The 25,862-nt window shown below is 39.9% G+C and overlaps 3 protein-coding genes across 3 annotated transcripts; 2 read left to right on the top strand and 1 right to left on the bottom strand.

Annotated features, from left to right (window-relative positions):
- Positions 1-319: 319 nt before the first annotated feature.
- On the top strand, positions 320-1,282 carry LOC308301037 (4-galactosyl-N-acetylglucosaminide 3-alpha-L-fucosyltransferase 9-like; the record flags this gene model as incomplete). Its single annotated transcript, XM_080744935.1, has 1 exon — positions 320-1,282. One exon carries the CDS (start codon positions 320-322, stop codon positions 1,280-1,282), a length of 963 nt encoding a protein of 320 aa, XP_080601061.1.
- Positions 1,283-4,080: 2,798 nt separating this feature from the next.
- LOC308301036 (4-galactosyl-N-acetylglucosaminide 3-alpha-L-fucosyltransferase 9-like) lies at positions 4,081-5,155 on the bottom strand (the record flags this gene model as incomplete). The annotated part of the gene is made up of 1 exon (XM_080744934.1): positions 4,081-5,155. One exon carries the CDS (start codon positions 5,153-5,155, stop codon positions 4,199-4,201), a length of 957 nt encoding a protein of 318 aa, XP_080601060.1. The 3' UTR covers positions 4,081-4,198.
- A 5,343-nt stretch (positions 5,156-10,498) lies between these two features.
- LOC308301035 (uncharacterized protein) lies at positions 10,499-25,105 on the top strand (the record flags this gene model as incomplete). The annotated part of the gene is made up of 3 exons (XM_080744933.1): positions 10,499-11,465; positions 18,054-18,104; positions 23,561-25,105. The coding sequence occupies 3 exons, from the start codon at positions 10,499-10,501 to the stop codon at positions 24,634-24,636; spliced, it is 2,094 nt and encodes a 697-aa protein (XP_080601059.1). The 3' UTR covers positions 24,637-25,105.
- Positions 25,106-25,862: the final 757 nt, after the last annotated feature.

The raw sequence follows: 25,862 nt of genomic DNA, 5'->3' as shown, positions 1-25,862 counted from the left end.
TAGAATAATCAGCTACTTTATAACTAATCTTAAATAACTTTTATAGGTGGGGGAAACTCATTTTCATTTTTTTTTTTTATTTCCACACAACTCCTCTAAGGTATGACTTAAGGATTTTTAGTTTGTGCTCTTTGTATTTCAACACATTGTGAAACCAACTGTACTTCTAACTTATTTCTTTTTTTACTCCACAGGAAAAAAGATGCCCTGTCTAAGCAACAAGTTGCATCTTGCAATGTCTTTGGCTTTAGGAGTGATGTGCACAATGATAGCATTTTTATTTTACTTTGAGGAGGCATCTCATTCATGTACATCTGAAATGCAGGAAATCAGTGACACTCTGCCCCTGGAGAACCACAGAAAGCCGATTGTCATAGTGTGGATCCCACCACAAGGTATAACATTTGATTTCAGGGACTGTTTGACATACTTTAACATAGATAGCTGTGAGCTGACATATGACCAATCTCTATACAATGAAGCAGAGGCCATCATTTTATTTCATAGAGACATTCATCCAAACTTGGAAAACTTGCCAAAAGCCCCACGACCTCATTACCAAAAATGGATTTGGTATCATGTAGAGTCACCGACTCACACAGAAAAAACACCAGGTCTGGAAAACCTGTTCAATCTGACACTGAGCTACAGACGAGATGCTGACATCACAGTGAGGAATGAGCTTCTAACAAAGAAAACCTCGACAGATAATGATTTTGTTTTGCCAAAGAAAGACAAGGTGGTCTGTTGGATTGTGTCCAACCGCGTTACAGCCGGTGTAGCTGTGAGGGAACAATACTTTCAAGAATTCAGTAAGTACATCAATGTCCATGTCTATGGTGGGGCTTACACATCACGACTAAGATATGAGGACTTTTTCCCAACCCTGGCTAGTTGCAAGTTTTATCTTGCATTTGAAAACTCCATCCACAGAGACTACATCACAGAAAAGGTGAACGGACCTTTGGCAGTGGGAACGGTGCCAGTCGTTCTGGGCCCATCAAGAGAGAATTATGAAGAGTTCATTCCACCTGACTCTTTCATTCATATCAATGACTTCCCAGATGCCAGATCACTGGCAGAGTATTTGCTTCTCTTGGACGAGGATGATATGAAGTACATGCAATACTTCCAGTGGAGAAAGTCCTTCAAAGCTACACCTCATCTTCTGACAATTCAGAATGAGTTCACTCAACCCATTTGTCTTGCCTGTGATCACATTTCACGGGACAAGGGTTACAGTGCTGTACACAATCTGTATGACTGGTACTTTTCATACTGACACTGTCAGGTTTGTTGTAGGATCCACCTACACAAATAAACATACATGTGTGTATTATGATGATCATTATTATTACTTCAGTAGATTGCACTGTTTATCGTCATTTTGTTAAGCACTTTACACTGATGATATTTCATAATTTATATAATGTATTTATTTTAAAGATATTGTTGGGGTTAATATTTGTTTAACCTTGTTTATGACAACACTCATTTCAACACTCGTTCCTTGTCAATGTGACCCGCTGATCTGATCAACAAGCGGGCAAGCTGTGGACATGCATTCCTGCACGATGCGTGCCTGTGGAAGGGAAACTTGAACTGACTCAGTAGGTCGAGCTGACAATTGGCAGGAACATGGGAATTGGCAGGAACATGGGAATGTTCAGCTCTTGGCTGAACATTCATGTCTATTTGTGCAGTAATCGCTGACTTGATGTTTTGACCCAGTCATGTTTGGAATCACAAAGTAATACTATATTGTCCAGTTACTATGACGGAGAGGAGGAGCTTGACACTATACATATTGACTGTAATATCGATGTATGATTTTAGCTCACATAGACTAGGCCTAACACAGTGTAGGCCTACCACTGCTTCGCATGGCTCATCAATAAAGAACTTTGATTGAATCGTCGTCTTGAGTCTGTCTTGTGTGGTATTCTTGCATTCCACAATAATATTTTGGGGGATTTTCTCCTTTTAGTACACTGGAGTCTGACAGGACACCATCAGAGCTGTGGTGGAATACTCAAATGTTTGTCTTTAGTAAATCAACAGTGCAATGTAGAAATACTCTGTTACAAGTAAAAGTCCGGAATTCAAAATGTTATAAAATGTTTGAAAATAGCAGTTACAAGCTCACAACGTGCCGCGATGCGACACGTTGTGAGCTTTCAGATCGGCTATTTTCAAATAGCCTAGGTATAAAATAGGGCTGAAGTGGTTTATGTATGTTTTATAATATTATAATGTATATCTGTCTACCAGTCTAGTACAGTGGTTCCCAAACTTCCCAAAAGATAAATTAGATGTTTGCCCGGGACCCAAATTAGTGAAAATAGCTACTCACAACCACAACGTGTCATTTCGCATCAGATTGTGAGCTTGTAGATCTGCTATTTTCACAATTCCTTAAACTTTATTTATGGAAATTATTTGATTGACCACACGGGGGCGTGAACCTTCAAATGCATGGTTGACATCAAATGCATAAAGCAAGTGGCACTCAATTCCTCAGGTGGTATATTACCAGTCTAGTGATGAAGGGTGCCTCTATCTTTGTTTCAGAATGTTGCAAACCAACAGTTATCCTTTTAGCATAACCTCCTGGTGTGTTTCTGCTAATATTATTGATTGCAAATTTTGAGCGACACCTATGTGCCATGTTGGTGAGATGATTTGAGACAGCAGTCATGTTGCCATACCTTAGCAACAGGCATGATGAATTCATTTTAAGAGGTAATTTTTTCCCCCCGTTTCCAAGCTCTTTTGGTTGAACGGGTCTCAATAATACTGTCTTGTTCATGGTAAAATATTCACAGTTCGCTGTTTAAGCACTTGAAGATCTTATCATACTGTAACAAGCAAATGTCATGCAAGACAGCCAATTAAAAAGTGTGATACATTGAGTTTTAAGCTTTTTTCAGTCACTGTTATTGTTACTAACCTTTCAACATTTGCACAGGATCATTAATACATTTAGTTGCTGAGAATACTGAATTACTTTGCTGTTACAATAAAACGTATATTCACACAGTAAGCGAATGACAGCCTTTACTGACTATGAACAAGTTGAACATTCCCTGTTACTGTATGCTGTTCTCATATAGCCAATAGATCTATGAGAGACATGTCATAAAATGGATATCAATGAAAAATCTAAATACTAAATCAAGCAACTTAAAAACTGTCTGCAGTTCATACAAAAGGCTTTAAAATTACATCATAGATGTGTTGTCCATAGAATGTTCATGACAGAAAAGAAAAGAAACACGTTTGGCATCATCAGATTGAACTAAAAGCATGAGAAAAAAGGTGGGTCTGTCTGGCCAATTTGCATTTTCACTGACTGAAAGTACATGTGTGTCAAAAGGATAAACACACCACAGCTTGAGAACTTGTATTGCGTAATATGTTGCAGCGGCAGAGACATACAGACAAAATATATAATCAATAATAAATGCATTCATTCATACAACAACATCCAAGAACTAGACAACTATAATGGCATAAACAACTGGGGTACTGTAAATGGAACCTGTTGCAACTCAACTGATGGTTATAATTAACGACGAGCAGCAGAGAAAATCTTTGATCTGAACTTGGGTCTAAAAGGTTTACAGTTTAGAGTTTACAGTCCAGGCATTTAGCAGACACTTTTAATCCAAAGCGACTTACAATAAGCAGGTAATACATCAATATAAATGTATAAAGGTGTCATGGTAAAAATGCAGTCAAACGTGATGAAATATCATCAATGGCAAGAACATAAAAATTAAATCAACACAACAGTATAATCTACGGTAGTAGTAATAGTAATGTACTTTAAATACCAAAACCGATTTAACCGAGTTAAAATGAAATATTCATACAAATGTTTCAGTTAAATTAAGTACCCTCACATCTATATCATTTTACATTCATTCAAACTGATATCTCTGACTGGGGAGGGAGTCTCGGAGATAGGTGGGTTATTGATCTGAGTGTAATGATCATTACCTTAAATAAAAGGTTATTGCCTATATTTGAATTTTGATGTGGTGTCATAATTAAACTATAATGATATGGCACACTGACTATCAATACAATGAAAACAAACGTGGCACTTCATGTCAGACAGGTTGCTGCTTTAAAACATTATGAAAAAATACAAAAATAAACCAACAGAAGTGCATCCTACAAAACCTAACAAGTGTCAGTATGAAAAGTACCAGTCGTACAGATTATGTACAGCACTGTAACCATTGTCCCGTGACATGTGATCACAGGCAAGACAAATGGGTTGAGTGAACTCATTCTGCGTTGAGAGAAGATGACGTGTAGCTTTGTAGAACTTTCTCCACTGGAAGTATTGCAAGTACTTCATATAATCCTTGTCCAACTGAAGCAAATACTCTGCCAATGATCTGGCATCTGGGAAGTCATTGATATGAATGAAAGAGCCAGGTGGAATGAACTCTTCGTAATTTTCTCTTGGTGGGCCCAGAACGACTGGCACCGTTCCCACTGCCAAAGGTCCGTTCACCTTTTCTGTGATGTAGTCTCTGTGGATGGAGTTTTCAAATGCAAGGTAAAACTTGCAACTAGCCATGGTTGGGTAATAGTCCTCAAAGTTCAGCCATACTGAGCCTGACATAGCCCCACCATAGACATGGACATTGATGTACTTTTTTAATTCATTAAAGTATTTTATCCTGGCACCTACACCGGCAGTCACACTGTTCGACACCATCCAACAGACTACCTTGTCTTTCTTTGGCAAGATAAAATCATCATCGGTCACAGTTTTCTTTGTTATAAGCTCATACCTTGCTGTGATATCAGCATCTCGTCTGTAGCTCAGGGTCAGATTGAACAGGTTTTCAATCCCTGTTATCTTTACTGTATGAGTCGGTGACTCTACATGATACCAAATCCACTTTTGGAAATGAGGCCGTGGGGTTTTTGGCAAGTTTTCCAAGTTTGGTTTAATGCTTTTATGATAGAAAATGATGGCATCCGCTTTATTGTAAAGAGATTGGTCATATGTCAGCTCACAGCTATCTATGTTAAAGAATGTCACACAGTCCCTGAAATCAAACTTTGTATGTTCTGGTGGGGTCCATATCAAGACAATTGGCTTCCTGTGGTTCTCCATTGGCAGAGTGTGCATTTCAGATGTGCATGAATCAGATGAGAAGTAATGGAAACATGCTACCAATGTGATCACTCCCCAAACAATCATCACAAGACGTAAATTGTTGCTTAAACCCGGCATCTTCCTCCTGTGGAGTAAAACAAATAAGTTAGTTTGACAGCACTAAGTGTCACAATGTCTTAAAATTAAGTTAAGCCTAATAATTATGAATTATCTTACAAGTCGAGCAGTCAGGAGAGTTGGTGCGTGGTAGTGGCAGGCGAATGAAGAAGTGATTCCTGGCTTCCTGAAGCGTCTCTCGCTCCTCCCCTCATGAGGTTGTTCTTTATATTTATAGCGTTCTTTCAATAGAATGAACATGATTTTACTGCCAAATGAACAGTGAACACATCAAAGAGAGAGAGAGAGGTCAGAAAAGGTCTCACCTCAAAGTAAACACTCCTCCTGTTCTTTAAGGTGTTACACAGATATGTGCACATCTTTGTACCAACATTACATGCCAATTAAGGCAAGGGTTATTAGAGGGGCCCGTGGCGGATCTGCTCAGTGCTGCTATGCAGTCAGTGAATCTAAGGGCCGATTCATAGTCCAATAAGGAGCCGAATTTATTTAGTTTCGGGATGGCTCCCTGAACTGAATTTATTTCGGCCCTATAAAAGTCTATTTATATTCTCTAGTGCCGAAGTCGCTTGTAAATATTGGAGGTCCTTGGCATGAAAACGCGTGTGGCCGATAAATGAGCTTTGCAGGCGGATACATATCTGACTGGCCCTCGCGGCTGACTGGAGGTCCAGTGAGCACACAGCTCCAGTAAGTAGCACCAGCTGGGCAGAAAATGGAGAGACACCCGTTCTCTCTCTCTATCTCTTACACACACATGCATGCACGCACGCACGCACACACAGTGTGTGTATGTGTATAACATCCTGTATCAGTGAAAGAATAATGAACAATGAACAATGTAAACCAGGAGTGACCCAGGAACTGTAGGGCAGAGACGTAATCCACTGTTTACAGTAGGCTAACGTTTATTAATAGCATTTAACAAAAACATGAACGTTCACTTGCAGCAGTAGACAGCTCTCTCAAAGTAACACTTTTCCCCAAGTCCCCACAAAGTCACATGACATCCTTCCGCCTCAAGCTGGCCTCTACACTAACCCCCCCCCCCCCCCTTACAAAAAGCCAGGACAGCTCCGGAAGGTAAAAAGAACAGCCCATAGGCAACATGCAAAGCAGTGCAACCCAACACAAACCCCACGTCCCAACATCAGTTCAAATTCACAATCTCTTTTTTTCTTTCTTTTTTTCTCCACTTAAGATCACTGTACAGATTCAGAACAATGTACAGTATGATCTCAAACAGAGGCCAATGAATTGTTATTGACCTTTGTTTAGATACCAGTAATGGGGGATAGGGGTTGGAATTAACAATTCTGTTATTGGAATAACTCAATCGAATTTAAATAAACCCCTCATGAGGGGAGGAGCAAGAGAGAGAGTGAGAGAGAGAGAGACCCATGGGACAAGATTTGACCAACCAGACTGACCAACAGATCTCTTGGTGAACCAGAGCATCCAGAGAGCTTTTATTCATTTATTTATTTGTCTCAGCTTAAATTAAAGACATTGTGCCACCTGGTGCTAACTCAAGGATTGGCCATCAAGCCAATCAGGCTTGAGGCCTGAACACCCCAACACCTTTAAACCTGTGTGTAATCATGTAATTTTAAATTCTCTAATTTGTTTTGTGAAGAAGCTGATTCTTTGATATGATAAAAAATAAATAACTGATTACCTGTGGCATACACTTGTCTTGATCATTCTAAAGTTTGTTCTTAAAGGTGCTGTAAGTGATATAGGAAATACATTTTCAGTCGGGTCAACAATTTCATCCAATCGGGAGAGATAACCAATTAACGAGTTGAATTTCTTTGTTCCAATTTAATTACAGTTTTGTTTGCTCATTTTACATTTTATTATTACATTTTTTCTGCACTTCCAATTTCACTTGTTTACTACCAAAACCTCCACCGGCTGTCTGTGCGTCAGTGAGTCAGTGAGTCAGTGAGTCCGTCACACTTTTGCCCTGCTCATATCTCCACAACCGTTGCCCCCATCCATGCCAAATTTTGCACACACACTCCTTGACTGCCAAACTACAACCTCCAAGGACCCCCGGAGCCCCCAGATGTAAAAAATGACCAAATGTGCTCACACGTCACACGTCACACTTTCTCCCTGCTTATATCTCCGCACCCGTTGACCCGATCCATGCCAGATTTTACACACACACTCCTTGCCTGCCAAACTACAACCTCCAAGGACCCCCGGAGCCCCAGGGACCCCCCCCCCCCAGATGTAAAAAATGACCAAATGTGCAAAAATGACCAAATGACCACCCCAACGGGGCTGCTCACGGGGAATTCCCGGGGACCACCGACTCCTGGTGCTCCAGAACGGATGCAAAAGTGGTGGCGCCCCCAGTGGAGGACCCCCTGCCACTGCAGCGCACATAAAATGCCGTAACTCGGGCTAGGAGCGTCCGGGAGAGCCGGGGCCGGTACCTATTCGTCCGCCAAGGCAACGCGGAGACCCCACCCCTCATTTCTCACATGGCCCTATTCTTTTTTTTTTTATATAATTTCTTTATTGCTTTTGACACAAGTACATTTGTTATTACAATTCTCACAAGATGTCAAAAGTTTTTTTTTTGTTTTTTTTCCCCCCTATGTGCACTTACAATACACCACTGACAATACAACATGTAGCATACATACAACATACATTCCATCATACATAATACAAGTATGGTCAGTATCATTTCCCTCTTATTTTCCCTTATTGTACCTCCTGGCACTCCTCAGTGGAACAGTTTCCCTTATTATACCTCCTGGCACTCCTCAGTGGAACAGTTATGGCATATACAGACCAAAGAAAACAAAAACAAAAAAGTAAAAAAATCAATAAAGGACTAGGTTGACCAGCTCAAACAGTATACATACATACATTCATATATATGCACACCTATAATTAAGGTGGGCTTTGACCGTAGCTTAGATTTAGATCCTATCATCATGTCGGAGCGGCCAGCTGTAGTGTCCTTAATTTGTTTATATGTTCAATCATAGAGCCCCATGCGCGATCAAATTTCCCTGGTGACCCCCTCAGGTTAAACTTGATCTTCTCCAGGTTTAGGTACATCATGAGGTCTTTAAAACATGGCCCTATTCTAGCGCCACCTTCAGGCCGATTTTTAAAACACATTTTTGGACACTGCTCCTACAGTTTTTGCCCTAAAATCACGAATACCACTACACAGCATGTCTACACTCATGTCATCAACATGGATCAGGAAGATTTTGGAAAAACAATTTTTTGCCCTATTTGCGATTAGGGAGTCTTACTGGTTTATATCCTGTATCCTGAGTTCTCTCTACTGATTGGATGAAATTAGTATCCCAAACTGAAAAAATATGTTATGTTTATTAAAGAGCTCAGAGTCAAACATTATATAACGATGATTACGATGATGTAGAGTAACACTCATTTTAATTAAACATACATCACTTATAACACCAGTAACGTGATGCTGAGAACTCCTGTAGATGAAATGGGCAACATAATAAAAAAGGTCATTGAACGAATGTTCCATCTTAATCTTAAAATATTTAATCTTGATCCTTCCAGCAGTACTAGTTAAACAAGTTGAACCAAGGAACCTTGACAATTGACACATTTTACTTTGTGTTTTAAATGCCATAGACTCCCCCCTGATAGATGAATAAGATACACCCTAATTATTTAAATGCCTACTTAATGAAATTTACATTTTTACACCAATGGTCACCTATCTAAAGCACATCTCCTCTTCAGTGATACTGCAGGCCTCTGCTCTTCTCCATGCATTCTACCTAAAAGGACAACTTTAGTTTTCCTTTTATGAACAAGTGTTCATATTTTAGATTGTAATTAAATAATATAAAAGATGAGTGTTAAATTGATTTCATTTACTTCTTTCTATTGTTTTAGAGATTCTTATTTCAGTGGTTGGGGGCATGCGTACAAGTGGCTAAATATGTCATTTTACACAGAATAAGCCCATTCCCAAGATACAACACAACCTTTCATGGTTGGATGTGACTTATGGGGGCTAGAAGTGTTACTGTAAATAGCAATAAAGAAACTGCTGGCTTATTGTGTGTAAAAAGACATTATTTAGCCACTTGTACGCATGCCCCCATGCGTACGCATGCCCCACATTTTAGCACAGTAAACGCGATAAAACAATAAAACGAAGCAAATGAAAACATTTTAACACACACTTTTTCTTTTCTCTAATTACAATCTAAAATATGAACCCTTGTTGTAAAAAACTAAAGTTGTCCTGCAAAGTGGAGCTTTTTGACATTTAGTATTTTTCTAAAAGCCTGACAGATATTTTGTTAAAATTAGACTTGTGACATTCCCAGCTTTAACACTGTTGCATGAAACTGACGTAAACAGAAAGTCGTTACTTTGAAACTGGATGGATCCAGTGTTGCATACAAGTATGTGATTGATACTGCATATAGAAGTAAGAGCTTGCCTGACAATCAGGAGAGTTTTCTGCAATGTTCCAGTATCGTTGGACGTCACAGTGACATGCGAATGAATCCTCACCTACAGTAGCTGCTTATGTGACAATATCCCAATACTGTCTGAGGTGTAAAACTGAAGCTAGTGCTCTTATCCACATGTTCCAATACTTTTTTGGTTGCTACTATTATTGACCTTTGTGTAGATACCAGAAATGGGGGAGGGGGGTTGGGATGATAATAATGATGATAATAATAATAAATTGTGTTCAAATGATGTGTTCACTGTTCATTTGGTAGTAATATGTCAATTCTGTTCTTGGTAGAACTCAATCAACATAAAGAAAAACCTCATTAGGGGAGGAGCAAGAGAGAGGCCCATGGGACAAGACTTGACCAACCAGACCGATCAACAGATCTCTTGGAGAACCAGAGCATCCAGAGAGACCTTTCTTACAACCTGACCCTCAGACACTTTAGGAGGAAGCCCTGCTACCATGTACCAACTCTCCTGACTACTCGACATGTACTGTAAGATAATCTCTGATAAAATCTGATAAAAGGCTCTTAAACTTGTTTTATTTAGTTCTTTATTTGGCTTATCTTAATTTTGAGACATTGCGACACCTAGTGCTGCCAAACTAACTTATTTATTTTACTCCACAGGAGAAAGATGCCTGGTTTAAGCAACAATTTCCACCTGTTGATAACTGTTTGGATAGTGATATGCACAATGGTAGCATGTTTCATTTACTTCTCATCGGATTCATACACATCAGAAATGCGAGAAGTTTGTGACACTCTGCCATTGGAGAAGCCATCCAAGAATCACACAAAGCCAATTGTCTTAGTGTGGACCCCGCCAGAGAGTGTAAAATTTGATAGCAGGGACTGTTTGACGTACTTCAACATTGATAGCTGTGAGCTGACATATGACCAATCTCTTTACAATAAAGCAGATGCCGTCATTTTCTATCATAACAGCATTAAACCAAACTTGGAAAACTTGCCACAAACCCCACGACCTCATTTCCAAAAGTGGATTTGGTATCATGTAGAGTCACCGACTAATACACGAAAAACACCAGGTCTGGAAAACCTGTTCAATCTGACACTGAGCTACAGACGAGATGCTGACATTACAGCAAGGTATGAGCTTATAACAAAGAAAACTGTGACAGAAGATGATTTTGTTTTGCCAAAGAAAGACAAGGTGGTCTGTTGGATTGTGTCCAACAAATATACAGCCGGTGTAGCTGCCAGGATGAAATACTTTGATGAATTAAAAAAGTACATCACTGTCCATGTCTTTGGTGGGGCTTACTCAGCACGGCTGGGCTTTGAGGACTATTACCCAACCCTGGCTAGTTGCAAGTTTTACCTTGCATTTGAAAACTCCATCCACAGAGACTACATCACAGAGAAGGTGAACGGACCTTTGGCAGTGGGGACGGTGCCAATCGTTCTGGGCCCACCAAGAGAGAATTACGAAGAGTTCATTCCACCTGGCTCTTTCATTCATATCAATGACTTCCCAGATGCCAGATCACTGGCAGAGTATTTGCTTCTGTTGGACAAGGATGATATGAAGTACTTGCAGTACTTCCAGTGGAGAAAGTCCTTCAAAGCTACACGTCATCTTCTCTCAACGCAGAACGAGTTCACTCTACCCATTTGTCTTGCCTGTGATCACATGTCACGAGACAATGGTTACAGTGCTGTACACAATCTGTATGACTGGTACTTTTCATACTGAGACAGATTTGTTTCAGGATCAATTATTTTCCTGTAAGTTCACCATTTCACTTGTTTTAGGCTACTACAGTGATTCGGCATGTATATGAAGATGATGATGATTTTATCATGGATTGTGTGTTTATGTACTTTTTATGCTCTTGCTCATCATGATCGTTTTAGTGAGCTGAAACTTGCATTTTTCTCTGCAATGTATACTACACTGTTTCATTGCATCACAAATGTTTGGTCTGAACAAGGCTTAACTGGCAATGTTGTTATTATTATTATTTTTAAAACAATATTTCCCATACAGTATATGTATGACTGATTGTTTGTTTTACTTCATTTGTCGACAATTATTGAGAATCATTGATAAATAACCATATTAAAGCTTTCAGTTTCTGTCATTTTCTGATACTGTATTTGACCGAATAAGCATGACTGAGAAAAATTTAACAATCAGCATTGTCATTTGCCCCATTGCACTCGTGCTTTTTCATACACACCTCCACAACATCGCTACATGCTCGATACACACACACACACACACACAGATTGAGGAAGGTATAGAGCACTCTACTCTGCACCTTTCTTGTATTTTGTATTTCTTGTATATTGATGACATCAAGGATTTCAATATATGGGCATAGGCGGGTAAATGCATGATTTCAGCATTTGTGATTTAGATATGTATTTGCACTTTTTTTTTTCTCTTGCTAAATCTGGCAACACTGCTGATTACCTTTATTACACCTGCAGTAATGCAGCCATGGCCATAATGTAAATCCGGAGTCAGCTGATCTACATGCTCCGCGACACGTTGTGAGCTTGTAGATCTGCTATTTTTGGCATGTAGACAAGTACAAATCAGGCATTACGATGCCATCACAGCCAGCTAAAATACGTTTTAGTCGATTAAATTAACTGTAGATTTAGTCGACTCGACACTAAAACATTTGAGATGACAAAAATGTGACAAACTAAATGGAATTTTATTCAAAAGACAATGACTAAAGCTAAATCAAACTTTGCTGTCAAAATCAATACTGCTTCTAGCTGTCTTCACCTAATGCAATTATGTGTACATGCAGGTACCATGTGCATGCAATGCTAGAATTATCCTGCAACATATAATAACTTAATGAGCATGTTACTTTACAAGTCACCAAGTCATTCAAGCATATTTTGTACAGTAGGCCTATATGTTTTTACATTATAATGATGAAAACGTACGGGCTATTTATTTTGGGCATGTCGGTGCTATCTTGTTTTGACAAGTAGTTGGGGAAAGTTAGCCAAATCTTTGACAAATCTGTAATCTGTAAATAAATGCTTACCAATATCTTTCTTCACAAATGTGTTCATAAAGGTGTCTTTCTAACACCTCTCAATTTGTTCAAACCCAACTCCCATGGGAAACTTCAAAGTTGGGGAGCTTACCCGGAGGGCCTGGTGGAAAAAATGGGGGAAAAAAGTATTTCGTCAATCAATCAATCTTGAGAATGGTAATGAGCTGATCTTGACTGTGCATAGCAGGTCACCACTCACCGAAGAGGGCACGCACATGGGTGGGCAGTGAACTTGTGCTGGACAATAACTTCTTTCAGATTGAAAGTAAATGTGGCTGATTTTATGGCCTGGAGTAATGTTTTACTAAAACCTAATGGTTGTAATGGATTCAGGACCCCCCCCCCCAAAAAAAAAGAAAAACCCATGATTAGACAGTTCATATTGGCCAATTTAAATTTGTTCTGTTATTTTGCCCAAAGTTTCCCATGGGAGTTGGGTTGGAACAAATTAATTGATAAAATGTTGTAGAAACTGGACGAAATTATGTCCAGAATATACAGTGTATATATATATATATATATATATATATATATATATATATATATATATATTATTTTTTATTTTTTTTTCAAATTAATTGAGAGGTGAAACCTTGAAAACATCTGTGAAGAAAGCTAATGGTAAGGTACAACCAATTGTCTAACTTCCCTGAAGGTGAAGTTAACGTTTTGGTACATAGTGAAAGTACAGCTAACAGCTCTGGAACATCATGAGAGGAGAGGAAGTGGTCACAAAGAAGGCTGTAGATCAGGCATATTCAACTGAAACGGAAGAATTCAAAACCTAACGGCCTCTTGGGTTTCTGACAATGTGGCCCCCTGAACAGTTTAGTTGAACAGCCTACAGAATGTAGATCATGTTTGAGAAATTACAGATGTTGAGACCTAACCACATGCCTTGCAAACTACACCTGCCTCTCTGCAGGCATGGATGCCGATTCAGTCATATCATTTCATTATTGGCTGATGATAAAACCATAATAATTGTGTGTGTTTTCAACCAAATCTGTGATCTGATGATTGTGAAACATGCATAATGAAACTGCAGCTAACAGCTCTGTAGGGTGGTGTAGAGAATAGCTCTAGAGGAGAGGATGTGGTTACAGAGAAGGCTGTAGAAGTGTAGATCATGTGATTTGAAATAACAGAACTGAAACCATCAACCTTACCACGTTCCCATGCCTTGCAAAGAACACCTCTCAGCAGGTCTCGGTACTTTTAAACATTAGTATCTTTAGTGTCTTTTCAATGTTCAAAAGTACATTTTATTCTTTACACAAATGCATTGCTTTACTTGAAAATATTAAAACTGCAGATCTATAAGCTTGCATCTGGGTCACAAGATAGATAAATAAATAACTAAAGTACTGATAATAAAACAAAAGTAGGCCTATGTAAATACTGCAGTACTCAAGTACTTACTTTCCATCACTTGTGTAATATGAGCTGTTAGTTTGATGAATAAATATGTGTTTTAGTGTATTTAGTGCCACACACACACACACACACACACACACACACACACACACACACACACACACACACACACACACACACACACACACACACACACACACACACACACACACACACACACACACACACACACACACACACACACACACACACACACACACACACACACACACACACACACACACACACACACACACACCAACAGCACAATAGATATGCACTGTATATGTACCTCAACAGGATATAGTAGCCTACTTATACACACTATTGACAGCAACAGCATATTCAGTACTAGGTTTCTGTTAGCGGGTGTAGGCCATTAAATACGAATACGGCTGGTATTATTATAATTATTATTATTTGACTATTAAATAAAGTAACATTACAATATGTACATTTACAACCATTACAATCAAATTTAAAGTTTAAAAAAATTATTATGTAACCAGTAAGATGCCCTATAAGGGCGAGAAGCGACCTCGCACTGAAACAACAAAGAGACAACATGTCCATATATGGGCTTTCCCAGATATGGGCTTAATATTGATGACATCAGGGATCTCCATATGTGGGCATAAAAGGGACAAGAACAGAATTAATTTGAAAGTGTGACTTGCATCAATGTCAAGTCATCATTGTATCAGAACAGGTCCGCTATCCTCCTGCTGAGCTGGTCAAGCCAACACTGTAATGTCAGAACAGGTCAGAACAATTTAATTCTGTCTTGGCCATGTAGTGTGACATGAGGCGTGACTCACGCATGCACGCACACACACACGCACATGAGCTGCAGGTTTTCATAGCTAATGCGACCTATACGGTCGCAATCTATCATCTATCATATAATTAGAGAAGTCAGTAGGTCAGTAGGTCACGTTTATCTATTCACTCGCTTCAGCAACTGATCCGAACTTTCACATGGCATTGGCCATTAGCATTATGCAGACGGTGACGGAGCCCGAATTTCATTTTTCCCAAATTCAAGCTATTTATTAGCGTTTCTTCACCACTTCTGTTCAACTCTACAGCCTGTTGTCAGGGTTACGGTCCGTTCCTCCAGGCCATGGGATCTGTAGCCCCACACACACACACACACACACACACCCCTCTCTCTCACAGTTAGGAATGTGCATGGTCTCTCTCTCTCTCTCTCTCTCACGTGGGTTGCAGGCATGCACGGGTCACGCATTCACCGGGTGCGTTTGATGTGTGTCTCATCTTCCAATGGAAAAACGATGTGGAGCTGCTCCTTACATTATGATGCTCCCACATATTCTCATGCACGCACCAGTTACAGTAACTTTCCCCACAACCCACACTCTGCACATATTTTGTAGCACATATCTTTGAACGGGTAAGGTCTAGTAATGTGTAAATATATGTTCAGTAAGCCAGCTAACCACATATTGTCGCCATGGTGACAAAATATATAAGGATAATTACTTGTGCCAGCAGAGAGCGTGCTAGTACTGCGTTCGGCTGCGTATGTACGTAGGAATGTAGTAGGTAGGTAGGTAGGTGTGTGAAATTATGTTACTTTTCAAAAATAGCAGAGGGTTAGGGTTAGTGTGCTTGTATAGCTAAACTATAAAATAATTAAGGCCCCTCCACCTTGGGCCCTAGTAACTCAGTCCCACTCCCCCCCTTGTGACGCCCCTGCCTGTATATCTTTCAAGTTGCTTGATTCGCTTCAATCTAGAGCTGGGCATTGCTGCATGGGCGTTGCTTGGTATCACTGGGTGTCGCTAGGTGTTGAAATGTGACAAAAGGGTTAATTTGCATGTTCAATTATTCATCTCTTCATGTTGTTTAAGACAAGGCGGAGCTCTCTGAAAGTCTGGCTAGGCGAGACTACTGACGAACTGAGGATTTCAAAGTCAAGTGTCAACCAAACATGTTTCAGAATATGTGAGTGGGACACAGTACCTTCTACAAACCTGTTATGTACCTTACATTTCAGAAAACAATGTGGCTCTGGGGTCACACAGTAGCCTACCTTCTACAAACCTGTTATACATTCTGTACATTCTGTTCAAAGTTGAGAAATTCATTGCCTCTGCCCAGGGCTGTAGCGCGTTTAATCGGCGCTCTAGGCGAGCTCTCTCGAATGTGCCCCCCCCACTCCTGCGCGCGCGAAGCGCACACGCGATTTTTGCGGGTTTTGCCGTGAATTTAGTCGGTTTTGGGCCGGTTTTGGGCTGGTTTGGGTCCACTCCCTCCATTTCGGCGCCCCCTCTGCGCCCCCTCTAGGATGGCGCTCTAGGCGACCGCCTATACCGCCTATAGCTAAAAACGGCCCTGCCTCTGCCCTCCGGTGTGATAAAAGGAAATGATCATTTGTGGCATAAGTTTGTTTTGATTATTCCCATTAAAGATGATTTAAAGGGATATCTTACTTAAAAAAGAAACCTTGGTAATATCGTCTACTCAGGCTTTTGTGAACACCCTGGATAGTTTTTAATTTGCTTAATTCAATATTTAGACATTCATTTTATCAGACACTCCCCATCCAGGGCCAATTCCTATACAAACCCATTGTAACCATCATAAAATCATCAAAAATACCCGTCTTTTTTCTGGTGACTCATACTACCCTCATACGTGTGTTTTCAATTATTTTCAATTATTTTTAATAAGCTTTTATTGTATTAATTCTTTTTCCATTTTCGCAAAAAAGTATTAAAATAAACGATAACCTTTTTCCAGATAAAAGTTAAATATTTTTCCCCACTTATTTAGTGTTTTTTCTTTTTTACAATTTCACGTGTTTAAGAGTTCTCTCTTCTGATTGGATGAAATTGGTATCCGCGCGCGGGCATGCACGCACGCACGCACACACACACACACACACACACACACACACACACACACACACACACACACACTAACTAGTTACTCAAACGTTTTACTAAACATCTCAACTATGGATGTGACACAATAAGACAGACAACTGGCAAACTTCATGAGGGGAGGAGCAAGAGAGAGACCCATGGGACAAGACTTGACCAACCAGACTGACGAACAGATCTCTTGGAGAACCAATGCATCCAGAGAGACCTTTTTCTTACACCCATGACCCTCAGACACTTCAGGAAGCCAAGGGCAACATCATCTGCCTGCCTCTACTACCAACTCTACTGACTACTCCACATGTAAGATAATTTCTGTTAAAATAGTCGATATACATAGAGTAGTAGAACAATTACATTAAAATCCTGTTTGATGGTCATTGTCATGACTCAATAGATCATACCTAAGTTGGTGGTGGTGGTGATGGGATCATATAGCATTTGTCATGCCGCAGATTAAATCACTTTGTGTTGTTTAGAGTGAGAACCATGATGAAAAATATATATACTGTATATAGGCTACTACTGTATAGTGAGGTGGTGTTTCTTTCTTGGCCTACTGGGATTGTACATGCAAAGTTTGAGGCCAGGCAGTGTCACACTGCTCTGCCACAGCTGGACTGTGTTCTTGGTGTCACCGTTTACAGAATGTTATCATTCAGTGTGCACGCTTGAAAAAACTAAATCTGCACACCAGGATGCTGCTTGTGTTTTTTATTTTATTTCTGTTGGTGGTAATAATAAATAATAATAAAAAAGGAGGAGCAGCATCCTGGTTTGAGAATGTTATTGTTTTCTCATGCACAAATAAAGCGCCATTCACACTGAGCTCTATAAAGATAACTATAACTATATACTGTAGTTATAGTGCTCAGTGTGAATCCTTTACACATGGGGATGACCTCATTGGCCTCCTTGTCCACAGGGCGTTTGGATGATTCCTGTGTCACCCTGACATTTTCAGCCCTGTTTGATCGTATGGGGCTTTTAAGCCGTGACATCATTTTGTAGGCAGAGGAGAACTCTGCCCCCAGAGCTTTTTCTGTCCCTCGTTATTTCAACAGATCCGAGACACAAATAACGACTAAAGTATAATTCTAACACTTTCATTTCAACAACAAAGAGAAGAAAAATGTGTAAATAGTAAAAATAGTAAAAAGATTCACAGAAACTGGGGGCAAAAATTCTCCTCTGCCTACAAAATGATGTCATACTTAACAGCCCCAGTGGTTTCACAGGAGATAGAGAGAGAGAGAGAGAGAGAGAGAGAGAGAGAGAGAGAGAGCAACATCCCTAGATTACTGGGCGAGGTGTCACACTTGCTTTTGCAAAAATGTTTAAGCAATGATCCCAGTCAGTGGAAGTATCCAACGAGTGTACAGATTCAATTCAGCATTTAGATATCTGATATTCCTATACAAACCAATGATAGATTAATTGAAAACACCCGTCCTTGTATCTGGTGACTGATATTGAACTTCTAAATCACGAGGGGTTGTGCTTTTTCAATTACTTTTTCATTTATGTTTTTATATTTTTTGGGGGGAAAAATTCAATAAATGAAAAGAGTAATCGAAAAAGTGAGCCACCAGAACCAAGGATGGCTGTTTTCAATGAATCTATCATGGTTAAAATAGAGTTTTACAAGTTAAAATGGGGTTTTATTATGGAAGTGGGCGTGTCAATTAAAAATACAATTTATATCAAATATCTAAACCAGTAAGACTCCCTAATCGGGAGATAAGCGACCGCCAGGTCGCAGCGTGATTTTAGGGCAAAATGTGTAGGAGCAGTGTAGGAGCAGTGTCCAAAAATGTTATAAAAAATCGGCCTGAAGGTGGCGCTATATGGGACAGATCCATGTTGATGACATGAGTGTAGACATACTGTGTACCGATTTGCGTGATTTTAGGGAAAAATGTATAGGAGCAGTGTCCAAAAATGTGTTTGAAAAAATCGGCCTGATGGTGGCGCTATATGAGACAGATCCATGTTATTGACATGAGTGTAGACATACTGTGTACCGATTTGCGTGATTTTAGGGCAAAATCTGTAGGAGCAGTGTCCAAAAATGTGTTTTTAAAAATCGGCCTGAAGGTGGCGCTATATGGGACAGATCCATGTTGATGACATGAGTGTAGACATACTGTGTACCGATTTGCGTGATTTTAGGGCAAAAATTGTAGGAGCTGTGTCCAAAAATGTGTTTTGCAAGAATCGGCCTCATGGTGGCGCTAGAAGAGGGTCATGTGTGAATTGGTGGGTGGAGGTTGTGATTTGGCAGGCAAGGAGTATGTGTGCAAAATTTGGCATGGATCGGGGCAACGGTTGCGGAGATATGAACAGGGCAAAAGTGTGACGTGTGACGTGTGACAGACAGACAGACTGACAGACAGACTGACAGACAGACAGACAGACTGACTGACAGACAGCTGGTCGAGGTTTTGACAGTAACTGTCACGACTCAATAAGCCTACTGAATCAAGCAACTTAAAAACGGTCTGGGGTGAAACACATATTAAGCCAGAATAGATGTTAAAATTCAAACATGTTTGAAAGGGAAATATACCTCCATGTTTATGATGTCACAGTAGACAGACGGAGGCAGACAGTGAAAATGCTTTGAGAACGACTGACTTACACTTCCTTTAAGACAGCAGAGTGGGGGAGCTGCTTTAGGTTTCAGCAGAGAGCCAGGTTATGTTGTTCCATAACCAAGGTAAACATTTTCATTCGTTTTTATTATCATTTTGTTATGACAAAAAGAATGGGTGGGGGAAATAAATCAGTTCATTTTTTGAATTGTTTTAGTGTTAGTTTAGTTTTTTTTATTATTAGTTTTGGTGCTCATCAGTTTGAGCTATAATATAATGGGGTAGTCAGAGTGAGATTCACAAAGTTCAGAAAATTGCTAAAATAGCACAACTTCAAGCTCACGACTCTAGCTCAAAACTGGCACAGAAGTGACTTGTGTTTGAAATATTTAACGGTCATTTCCTCTGATTTTAACGTAGTTATTTTTGTAAACAGACAATACAGTTTCAGTTATGTTATAGTTATAGTAACTCAGTTATTTCAGTGAACTATAGTGGTGCTCTTTGAGTTGCCACTAAACCAACCAAATCTCATCTGATACAAAGTTCTCTGATACAGGGTTCTTGTCCCTGGCTTTTAATCACATCTGATCTCATCTTATTCATTTCATTTTGTGTGTGCGTATGTACAGTATTTTATTGCTTAGCAGCTTATGGACGCACAGCATTGCAAATGTGCAGTATATGCTGATGCTTTGTTGTTTTTTAATTGCACATCACTTTGGTCAACTACCACCATTTAGATTTGATCTATGGCTGAATCTGTTGTGTTGACAACAGTCTGTGTCTTTTGTGTGTGTGTGTGTGTGTGTGTGTGTGTGTGTGTGTGTGTGTGTGTGTGTGTGTGTGTGTGTGTGTGTGTGTGTGTGTGTGTGTGTGTGTGTGTGTGTGTGTGTGTGTGTGCGCGCGCGCGTGTGCGTGTGTGTGCACGTGTGTAATATATATATATATATATATATATATATATATATATATATATATATATATATATATTACACACATTATAGCTTTCACATATATATAGGCATTCACAGAGATGGGCTTAATATTGATGACAGGGATCTCCAAATATGGGCATAAAAGGGATTATATTATATTAGTGTGATTACCCTGACATCACAGTGATGTCAGAGCATAACAGTCAACAATAAAAGATCAAACCCTGGTGACCATTCATTATTGCTATTGAGTTGTTACAGAGGTACGTGCTGACAAGATGTGACGGTTCTCATACTTAACTGCAACCTGCGGTCGCAATAAATATGCACAGAATACATCTGCTGCTATGCTCACGCACCTTTATATCTTATCTCAGGTACAATTCATAAATATGTAGATAACTTAGCTATTCTGCCTTCATTGATAGTATTACAGTGAAGATAGGACAGGAAACAGGGACAGAGAGAAGGGGAGTGACACGCAAAGGTCGCCGGGATCGGGATTCAAACCCGCAACACATGTCAGACATTAGCCTATTATGTGGTATGCGCCTGGACTGCTAGGCTTGTGGGCACACGATATGATTGGAACTATGCACAAAAACTAATTCACCCACTCCTTTACTTCTGTAAACAAACCTATGATGTGACAATAAAGCTATTCATATATAGTCAGATGGCAACTCTCTATGCTGCTTTGCTATTGGGTATTTTATCCCCGAGTATAAAAGGCATGGTGCTGGGTCACAGCTTAAATTGCCTTTCGCTGTCCATTGCTGGTGGCGGAACACTTCGCCAATGTATGAAGAACAAGACGTGCATTCCACGTTTTATCCATTGTATCACGATTGGCAAACTGCTGTCTTTTATGAGTACTTCTGTACAAGCTTGTTTTGTGGCTTGCTTGCCTCTACCCATACATTTTTCCATTACACATCAATTAGCCATTGTCTTTTGAAATTCAGGGAGCTATTCAGCGAGGGCTTATACAAACAAACAAACAAACGTATAGGGACATATAGGCCTTCAGCAAGGGCTTATACAAACATGTCATTCTTGTCAAGCAACACAGACAGATGCAAAGTGCAGACAACAGCAGCAGCCACCACCCCATACACAAGAAGCTTTTGGGTGTCCCCTCCAAGGTTATCATAGTTAACAAAAACTAACGAAATATCAAATAAATAAAAATAAAAAAAGTGTTGTGATCCTTATGGAACCCTGATATCTTATATATTGATTTCATACGAGATAAACTCAACACACAACCGGATAAACAGGCTGTGTGTCATTCAGCTATGTAAAATCTCTGTTTTGCATATGTTCTGCTTGGCGTGTATTTCACGCCTGGCTGCCCTAGAAGTGGGTCCCCTCTTCTTGTCAGGTCTGTGGTCGGAACTGGGGAGTGGGGATAGTAGATGATCACTCTCCACATCCCAAGGTATTCGGCCGAGATGATCGGCATGAAAGATACCACCTGTCCCGCACACTATAATAATAACCCACAAACGCCTGTAATAGACAGTCACTCAATGAATATATAAACCTACATGACTGTACCTAAAAACATACTGTACATCAGGGGATCCGGGACCCCTAGGGGGTCCTCAGAGTTACTACAAGGGGGCCTCCTAGTCTTTGTGTGATGTATTATTTTAGATTAAACTAAGTATTGACAGTTTAAGTGGTTAAATGTTTAGAAATACATATACATTTTAGATCTACAAGCTCACAGTGCATCTCTTCGTGCCACGCTGGGGGCTTGCACAGTATTACATCTGCTATTTTTGATCATATTTGAAAAAAACTTGAAAGTGTGAGAACTACTGATTTAGAAGGCATTTGTGGAATTGGCCTCAGGGACCCTACCCTTATTTATATAGTATGTGTTTCACGTGTTTACACAGAAGCTGGAACAGGTTCACAAACACACAAAAAGGTTGTTTTAAAACAGATCCCCCATTCCCGATGGACAGCAATCCATCATGAGTTGCAAAGGTGGACATGTCACTCTTTGTCCCCACAGACAAAAAACACTATTCAGAGAGCTGTGGGTGGCGATTGATTACTCACATGACCAGAAAGCAGTTTTTACTATGATGAAAGAAATGCAAATGCTCCCTTTTCCATGCCATACCCAAAAGCAGTGCAGTCAGGAGAATTGCCTTTTTCTGAACTCTTCTGGAGGGAGACTCCTGTTGCTGAACAAACACTCTATAACAATCAGAATCAGAATATAGAGCTATTTAATATTTATTAACAAAAGAATATCACTTACCCTACCTTCAACTGGAATTTAGAAAACGTAGCCTATACGCGTACGTTTCACATCTTGCTTTCTAAAGTTTTCTTTCTTTCTTTCTTTCTTTGTCTTTCTGACTTGATCATTGATGACGTAATTAATGAATTGCTCATTTTATGTGGGATGTTTATTAGGAATACATGGTGACCAGGAAAATAATATTATTATTTCTAATGAATTTAGAATAATCAGAGATTTCAGCTGGCGCGCACGCACGCACACACACACACACACACACACACACACACACACACACACACACACACACACACACACACACACACACACACACACACACACACACACACACACACACACACACACACACACACACACACACACACACACACACACACACACACACACACACACACACACACACACACACACACACACACACACACACACACACACACACACACACACACACACACACACACACACACACACACACACACACACACACACACACACACACACACACACACACACACACACACACACACACACACACACACACACACACACACAGCCTTTCTAGGATGAAGTTGATATTTCCATTGAATAATTTTGATTTTGTTTGTTCTGTTTTTTGCAGAATCAAAGATGACCGATTCCAGGTTTGGCGTCCTGCGTTCGGTCCTCACAGCCCTTCTTTTTGGAGGAGGGTTTTTGTTGCTGTTCCTCATGTACTTTAAGTCAAACCCACTGAAAAGGTGCCACCCTGATCCAGTTTACAAGGGCTACATGGTTGATGATACTGCAAAGAACCTAATCCTGATGTGGTTCTGGCCTGAAGAATATAAATTTGACGTGAAGGATTGCAAGCACTTTTTCAACATCAACAGCTGCCGCCTATCAGACAACAGGTCCCTGTACCACACAGCAGACGAAGTGTTAATATTTCACAAGGCCATTAAAGACGACTTATCCAACCTTCCCACCTCGCCCAGACCTGGATTTCAAAGGTGGATATGGCTGAATTTGGACCCGCCAAGCAACACACGTATAATACGCGGCACTGAAAATCTATTCAATTTGAGCTTGAATTATAGGCGGGACGCAGACATCCCTGTGCACTGGAGACTGACTGCAAGAAAGGTCTCCAACGGGACATTTTCGCCCCCCAAAAAGGAAAAACTGGTTTGCTGGTTTATGGAAGAAAATAATGGCACAGGACACAACTATTACAGCAAACTTGCAGAACACATTGATGTGACCGTCTACGGTGGGGGTGTCAGTAGCTACATCTTCAAACCGAAAGAACAGTTTTCATCCATCAGCAGCTGCAAATTCTTCCTTGCCTTTGAAGACTCCATTCACAAAGACTACATCACAGAGAAGCTCAATGGCCCACTTGCAGCAGGCACCGTGCCGGTGGTCTTGGGCCCGTCCAGACAGAACTATGAGGATTTCATCCCCGGGGAATCCTTCATACACGTAAATGACTTTCCTGATGAAAGATCGCTGGCCGAATTCCTCTTGAAGCTGGACATGGACGACCAGGCCTACATGCGCTACTTTGAGTGGCGGCAGCGCTTCTATGCCCAGCGTCACCCCACAGAGAAAAGACTGAAGTACCTGAAGGCCGTCTGTTTGGCTTGCGATCACGTGAGCAGAAACAAGGAGTACAGAGTTATTCCCAATCTTTACAAATGGTATGGTATGTTGTGACAGTCACAAAATAGAAAAACTCATTTCAGTCTGGATAACTTGAATTAAAATATATATCTTTTTTTACAACAATACATTCAGTTAGGCACTCACCCGCCATCTCCCTATACCTCTGAATCCCCCCATAGATTTCAAACTAAGACTGTCATTTGGTTTCTACAGACGGTTTTGAAGCAACTATTTCGGCAAATTGAAATCCGCCATCTTTGAACTTCCGGTCCCGAAATGAAATCGGAAAGGACTGCTATTGGCTGCAACCGCAGTGAGGGCGGTCTTCACTCTGTGGAATCTAGAAGCCCTAGAATTCATACACTATTTTATCATTCATTTAAAACTTAATGGGACCATAATTTACTAAAACTCATAATGATTTAAAAGAGACTTTAAACTAGCGATTGAAAACATACGGGTACATTGTTTATGAAAATGTTTACTAAGGTAATAAAATCAAGTGTAAAATCAGGCCAAAACCTCATTCACTGTCCAAGATTACTTTGTACCGCAAACAGCACTGCTCTCTGCAGAGGGTGAAATAGTGTCATCTGCTGGGCCATTAATAGGAACTTCATGCAGCAAGTAGAAAAATGAAATATTTCTTTTTATCTTTTTGAGATGTTTTGAAAGGAAATGTGATCTTCTGTTGGGTTATTTATTTATTATTTTTCAAAATCGATTGTGAATTAAGCTTTGGGTGTCATTTTATTGTAATTCATTGGCATTTTAGAATATTTCATTATTGTACATGTGTCACTTCAATAAAACAGACAAAAAATCTAGTTCATTGTTTGAGTTTGATTGCTGGAAGTAGGCCTGCATAAAAAAGGTGTGTAGCCATTTCCACATTTTCTTCAATTGCAATTGCATTATTCGACTGTGTATGAAATGCAATCTTTTTAGCTGTGCTAGTTTTAAGCCTTATTGTTAAAAATGAAATAAAAGCCAATATTATAATTAAAATAATAATCTATTCTAAAACAAATTATAAAATGAATCTAAAACTAAGCCTTTTCACAAAATATAAACTAAACTATTCTAGCAAACCTAAACTGAAATTGAAATCAAAAAGTAAAATTGAAACTATGACAAATGTGAAAGCTATAATAAACATGGTTCCGGTATGAACACAGTGAAGACCTTGAAATGTACTCTGTCTGTAGGCCTACTGCTAGGAAGCATGGAAAACCATGTTTCTTTCTTTGATTGTGATGCCACCTCATGGTTTGGTG

This window comes from Nannobrachium achirus, assembly GCF_963921795.1.
Source record: "Nannobrachium achirus genome assembly, chromosome: 16".
Classification (NCBI taxonomy): domain Eukaryota; kingdom Metazoa; phylum Chordata; class Actinopteri; order Myctophiformes; family Myctophidae; genus Nannobrachium; species Nannobrachium achirus.
The sequence above is the reverse complement of the archived record's forward strand: the minus strand, read 5'-3'. Positions and strand labels throughout refer to the sequence as shown.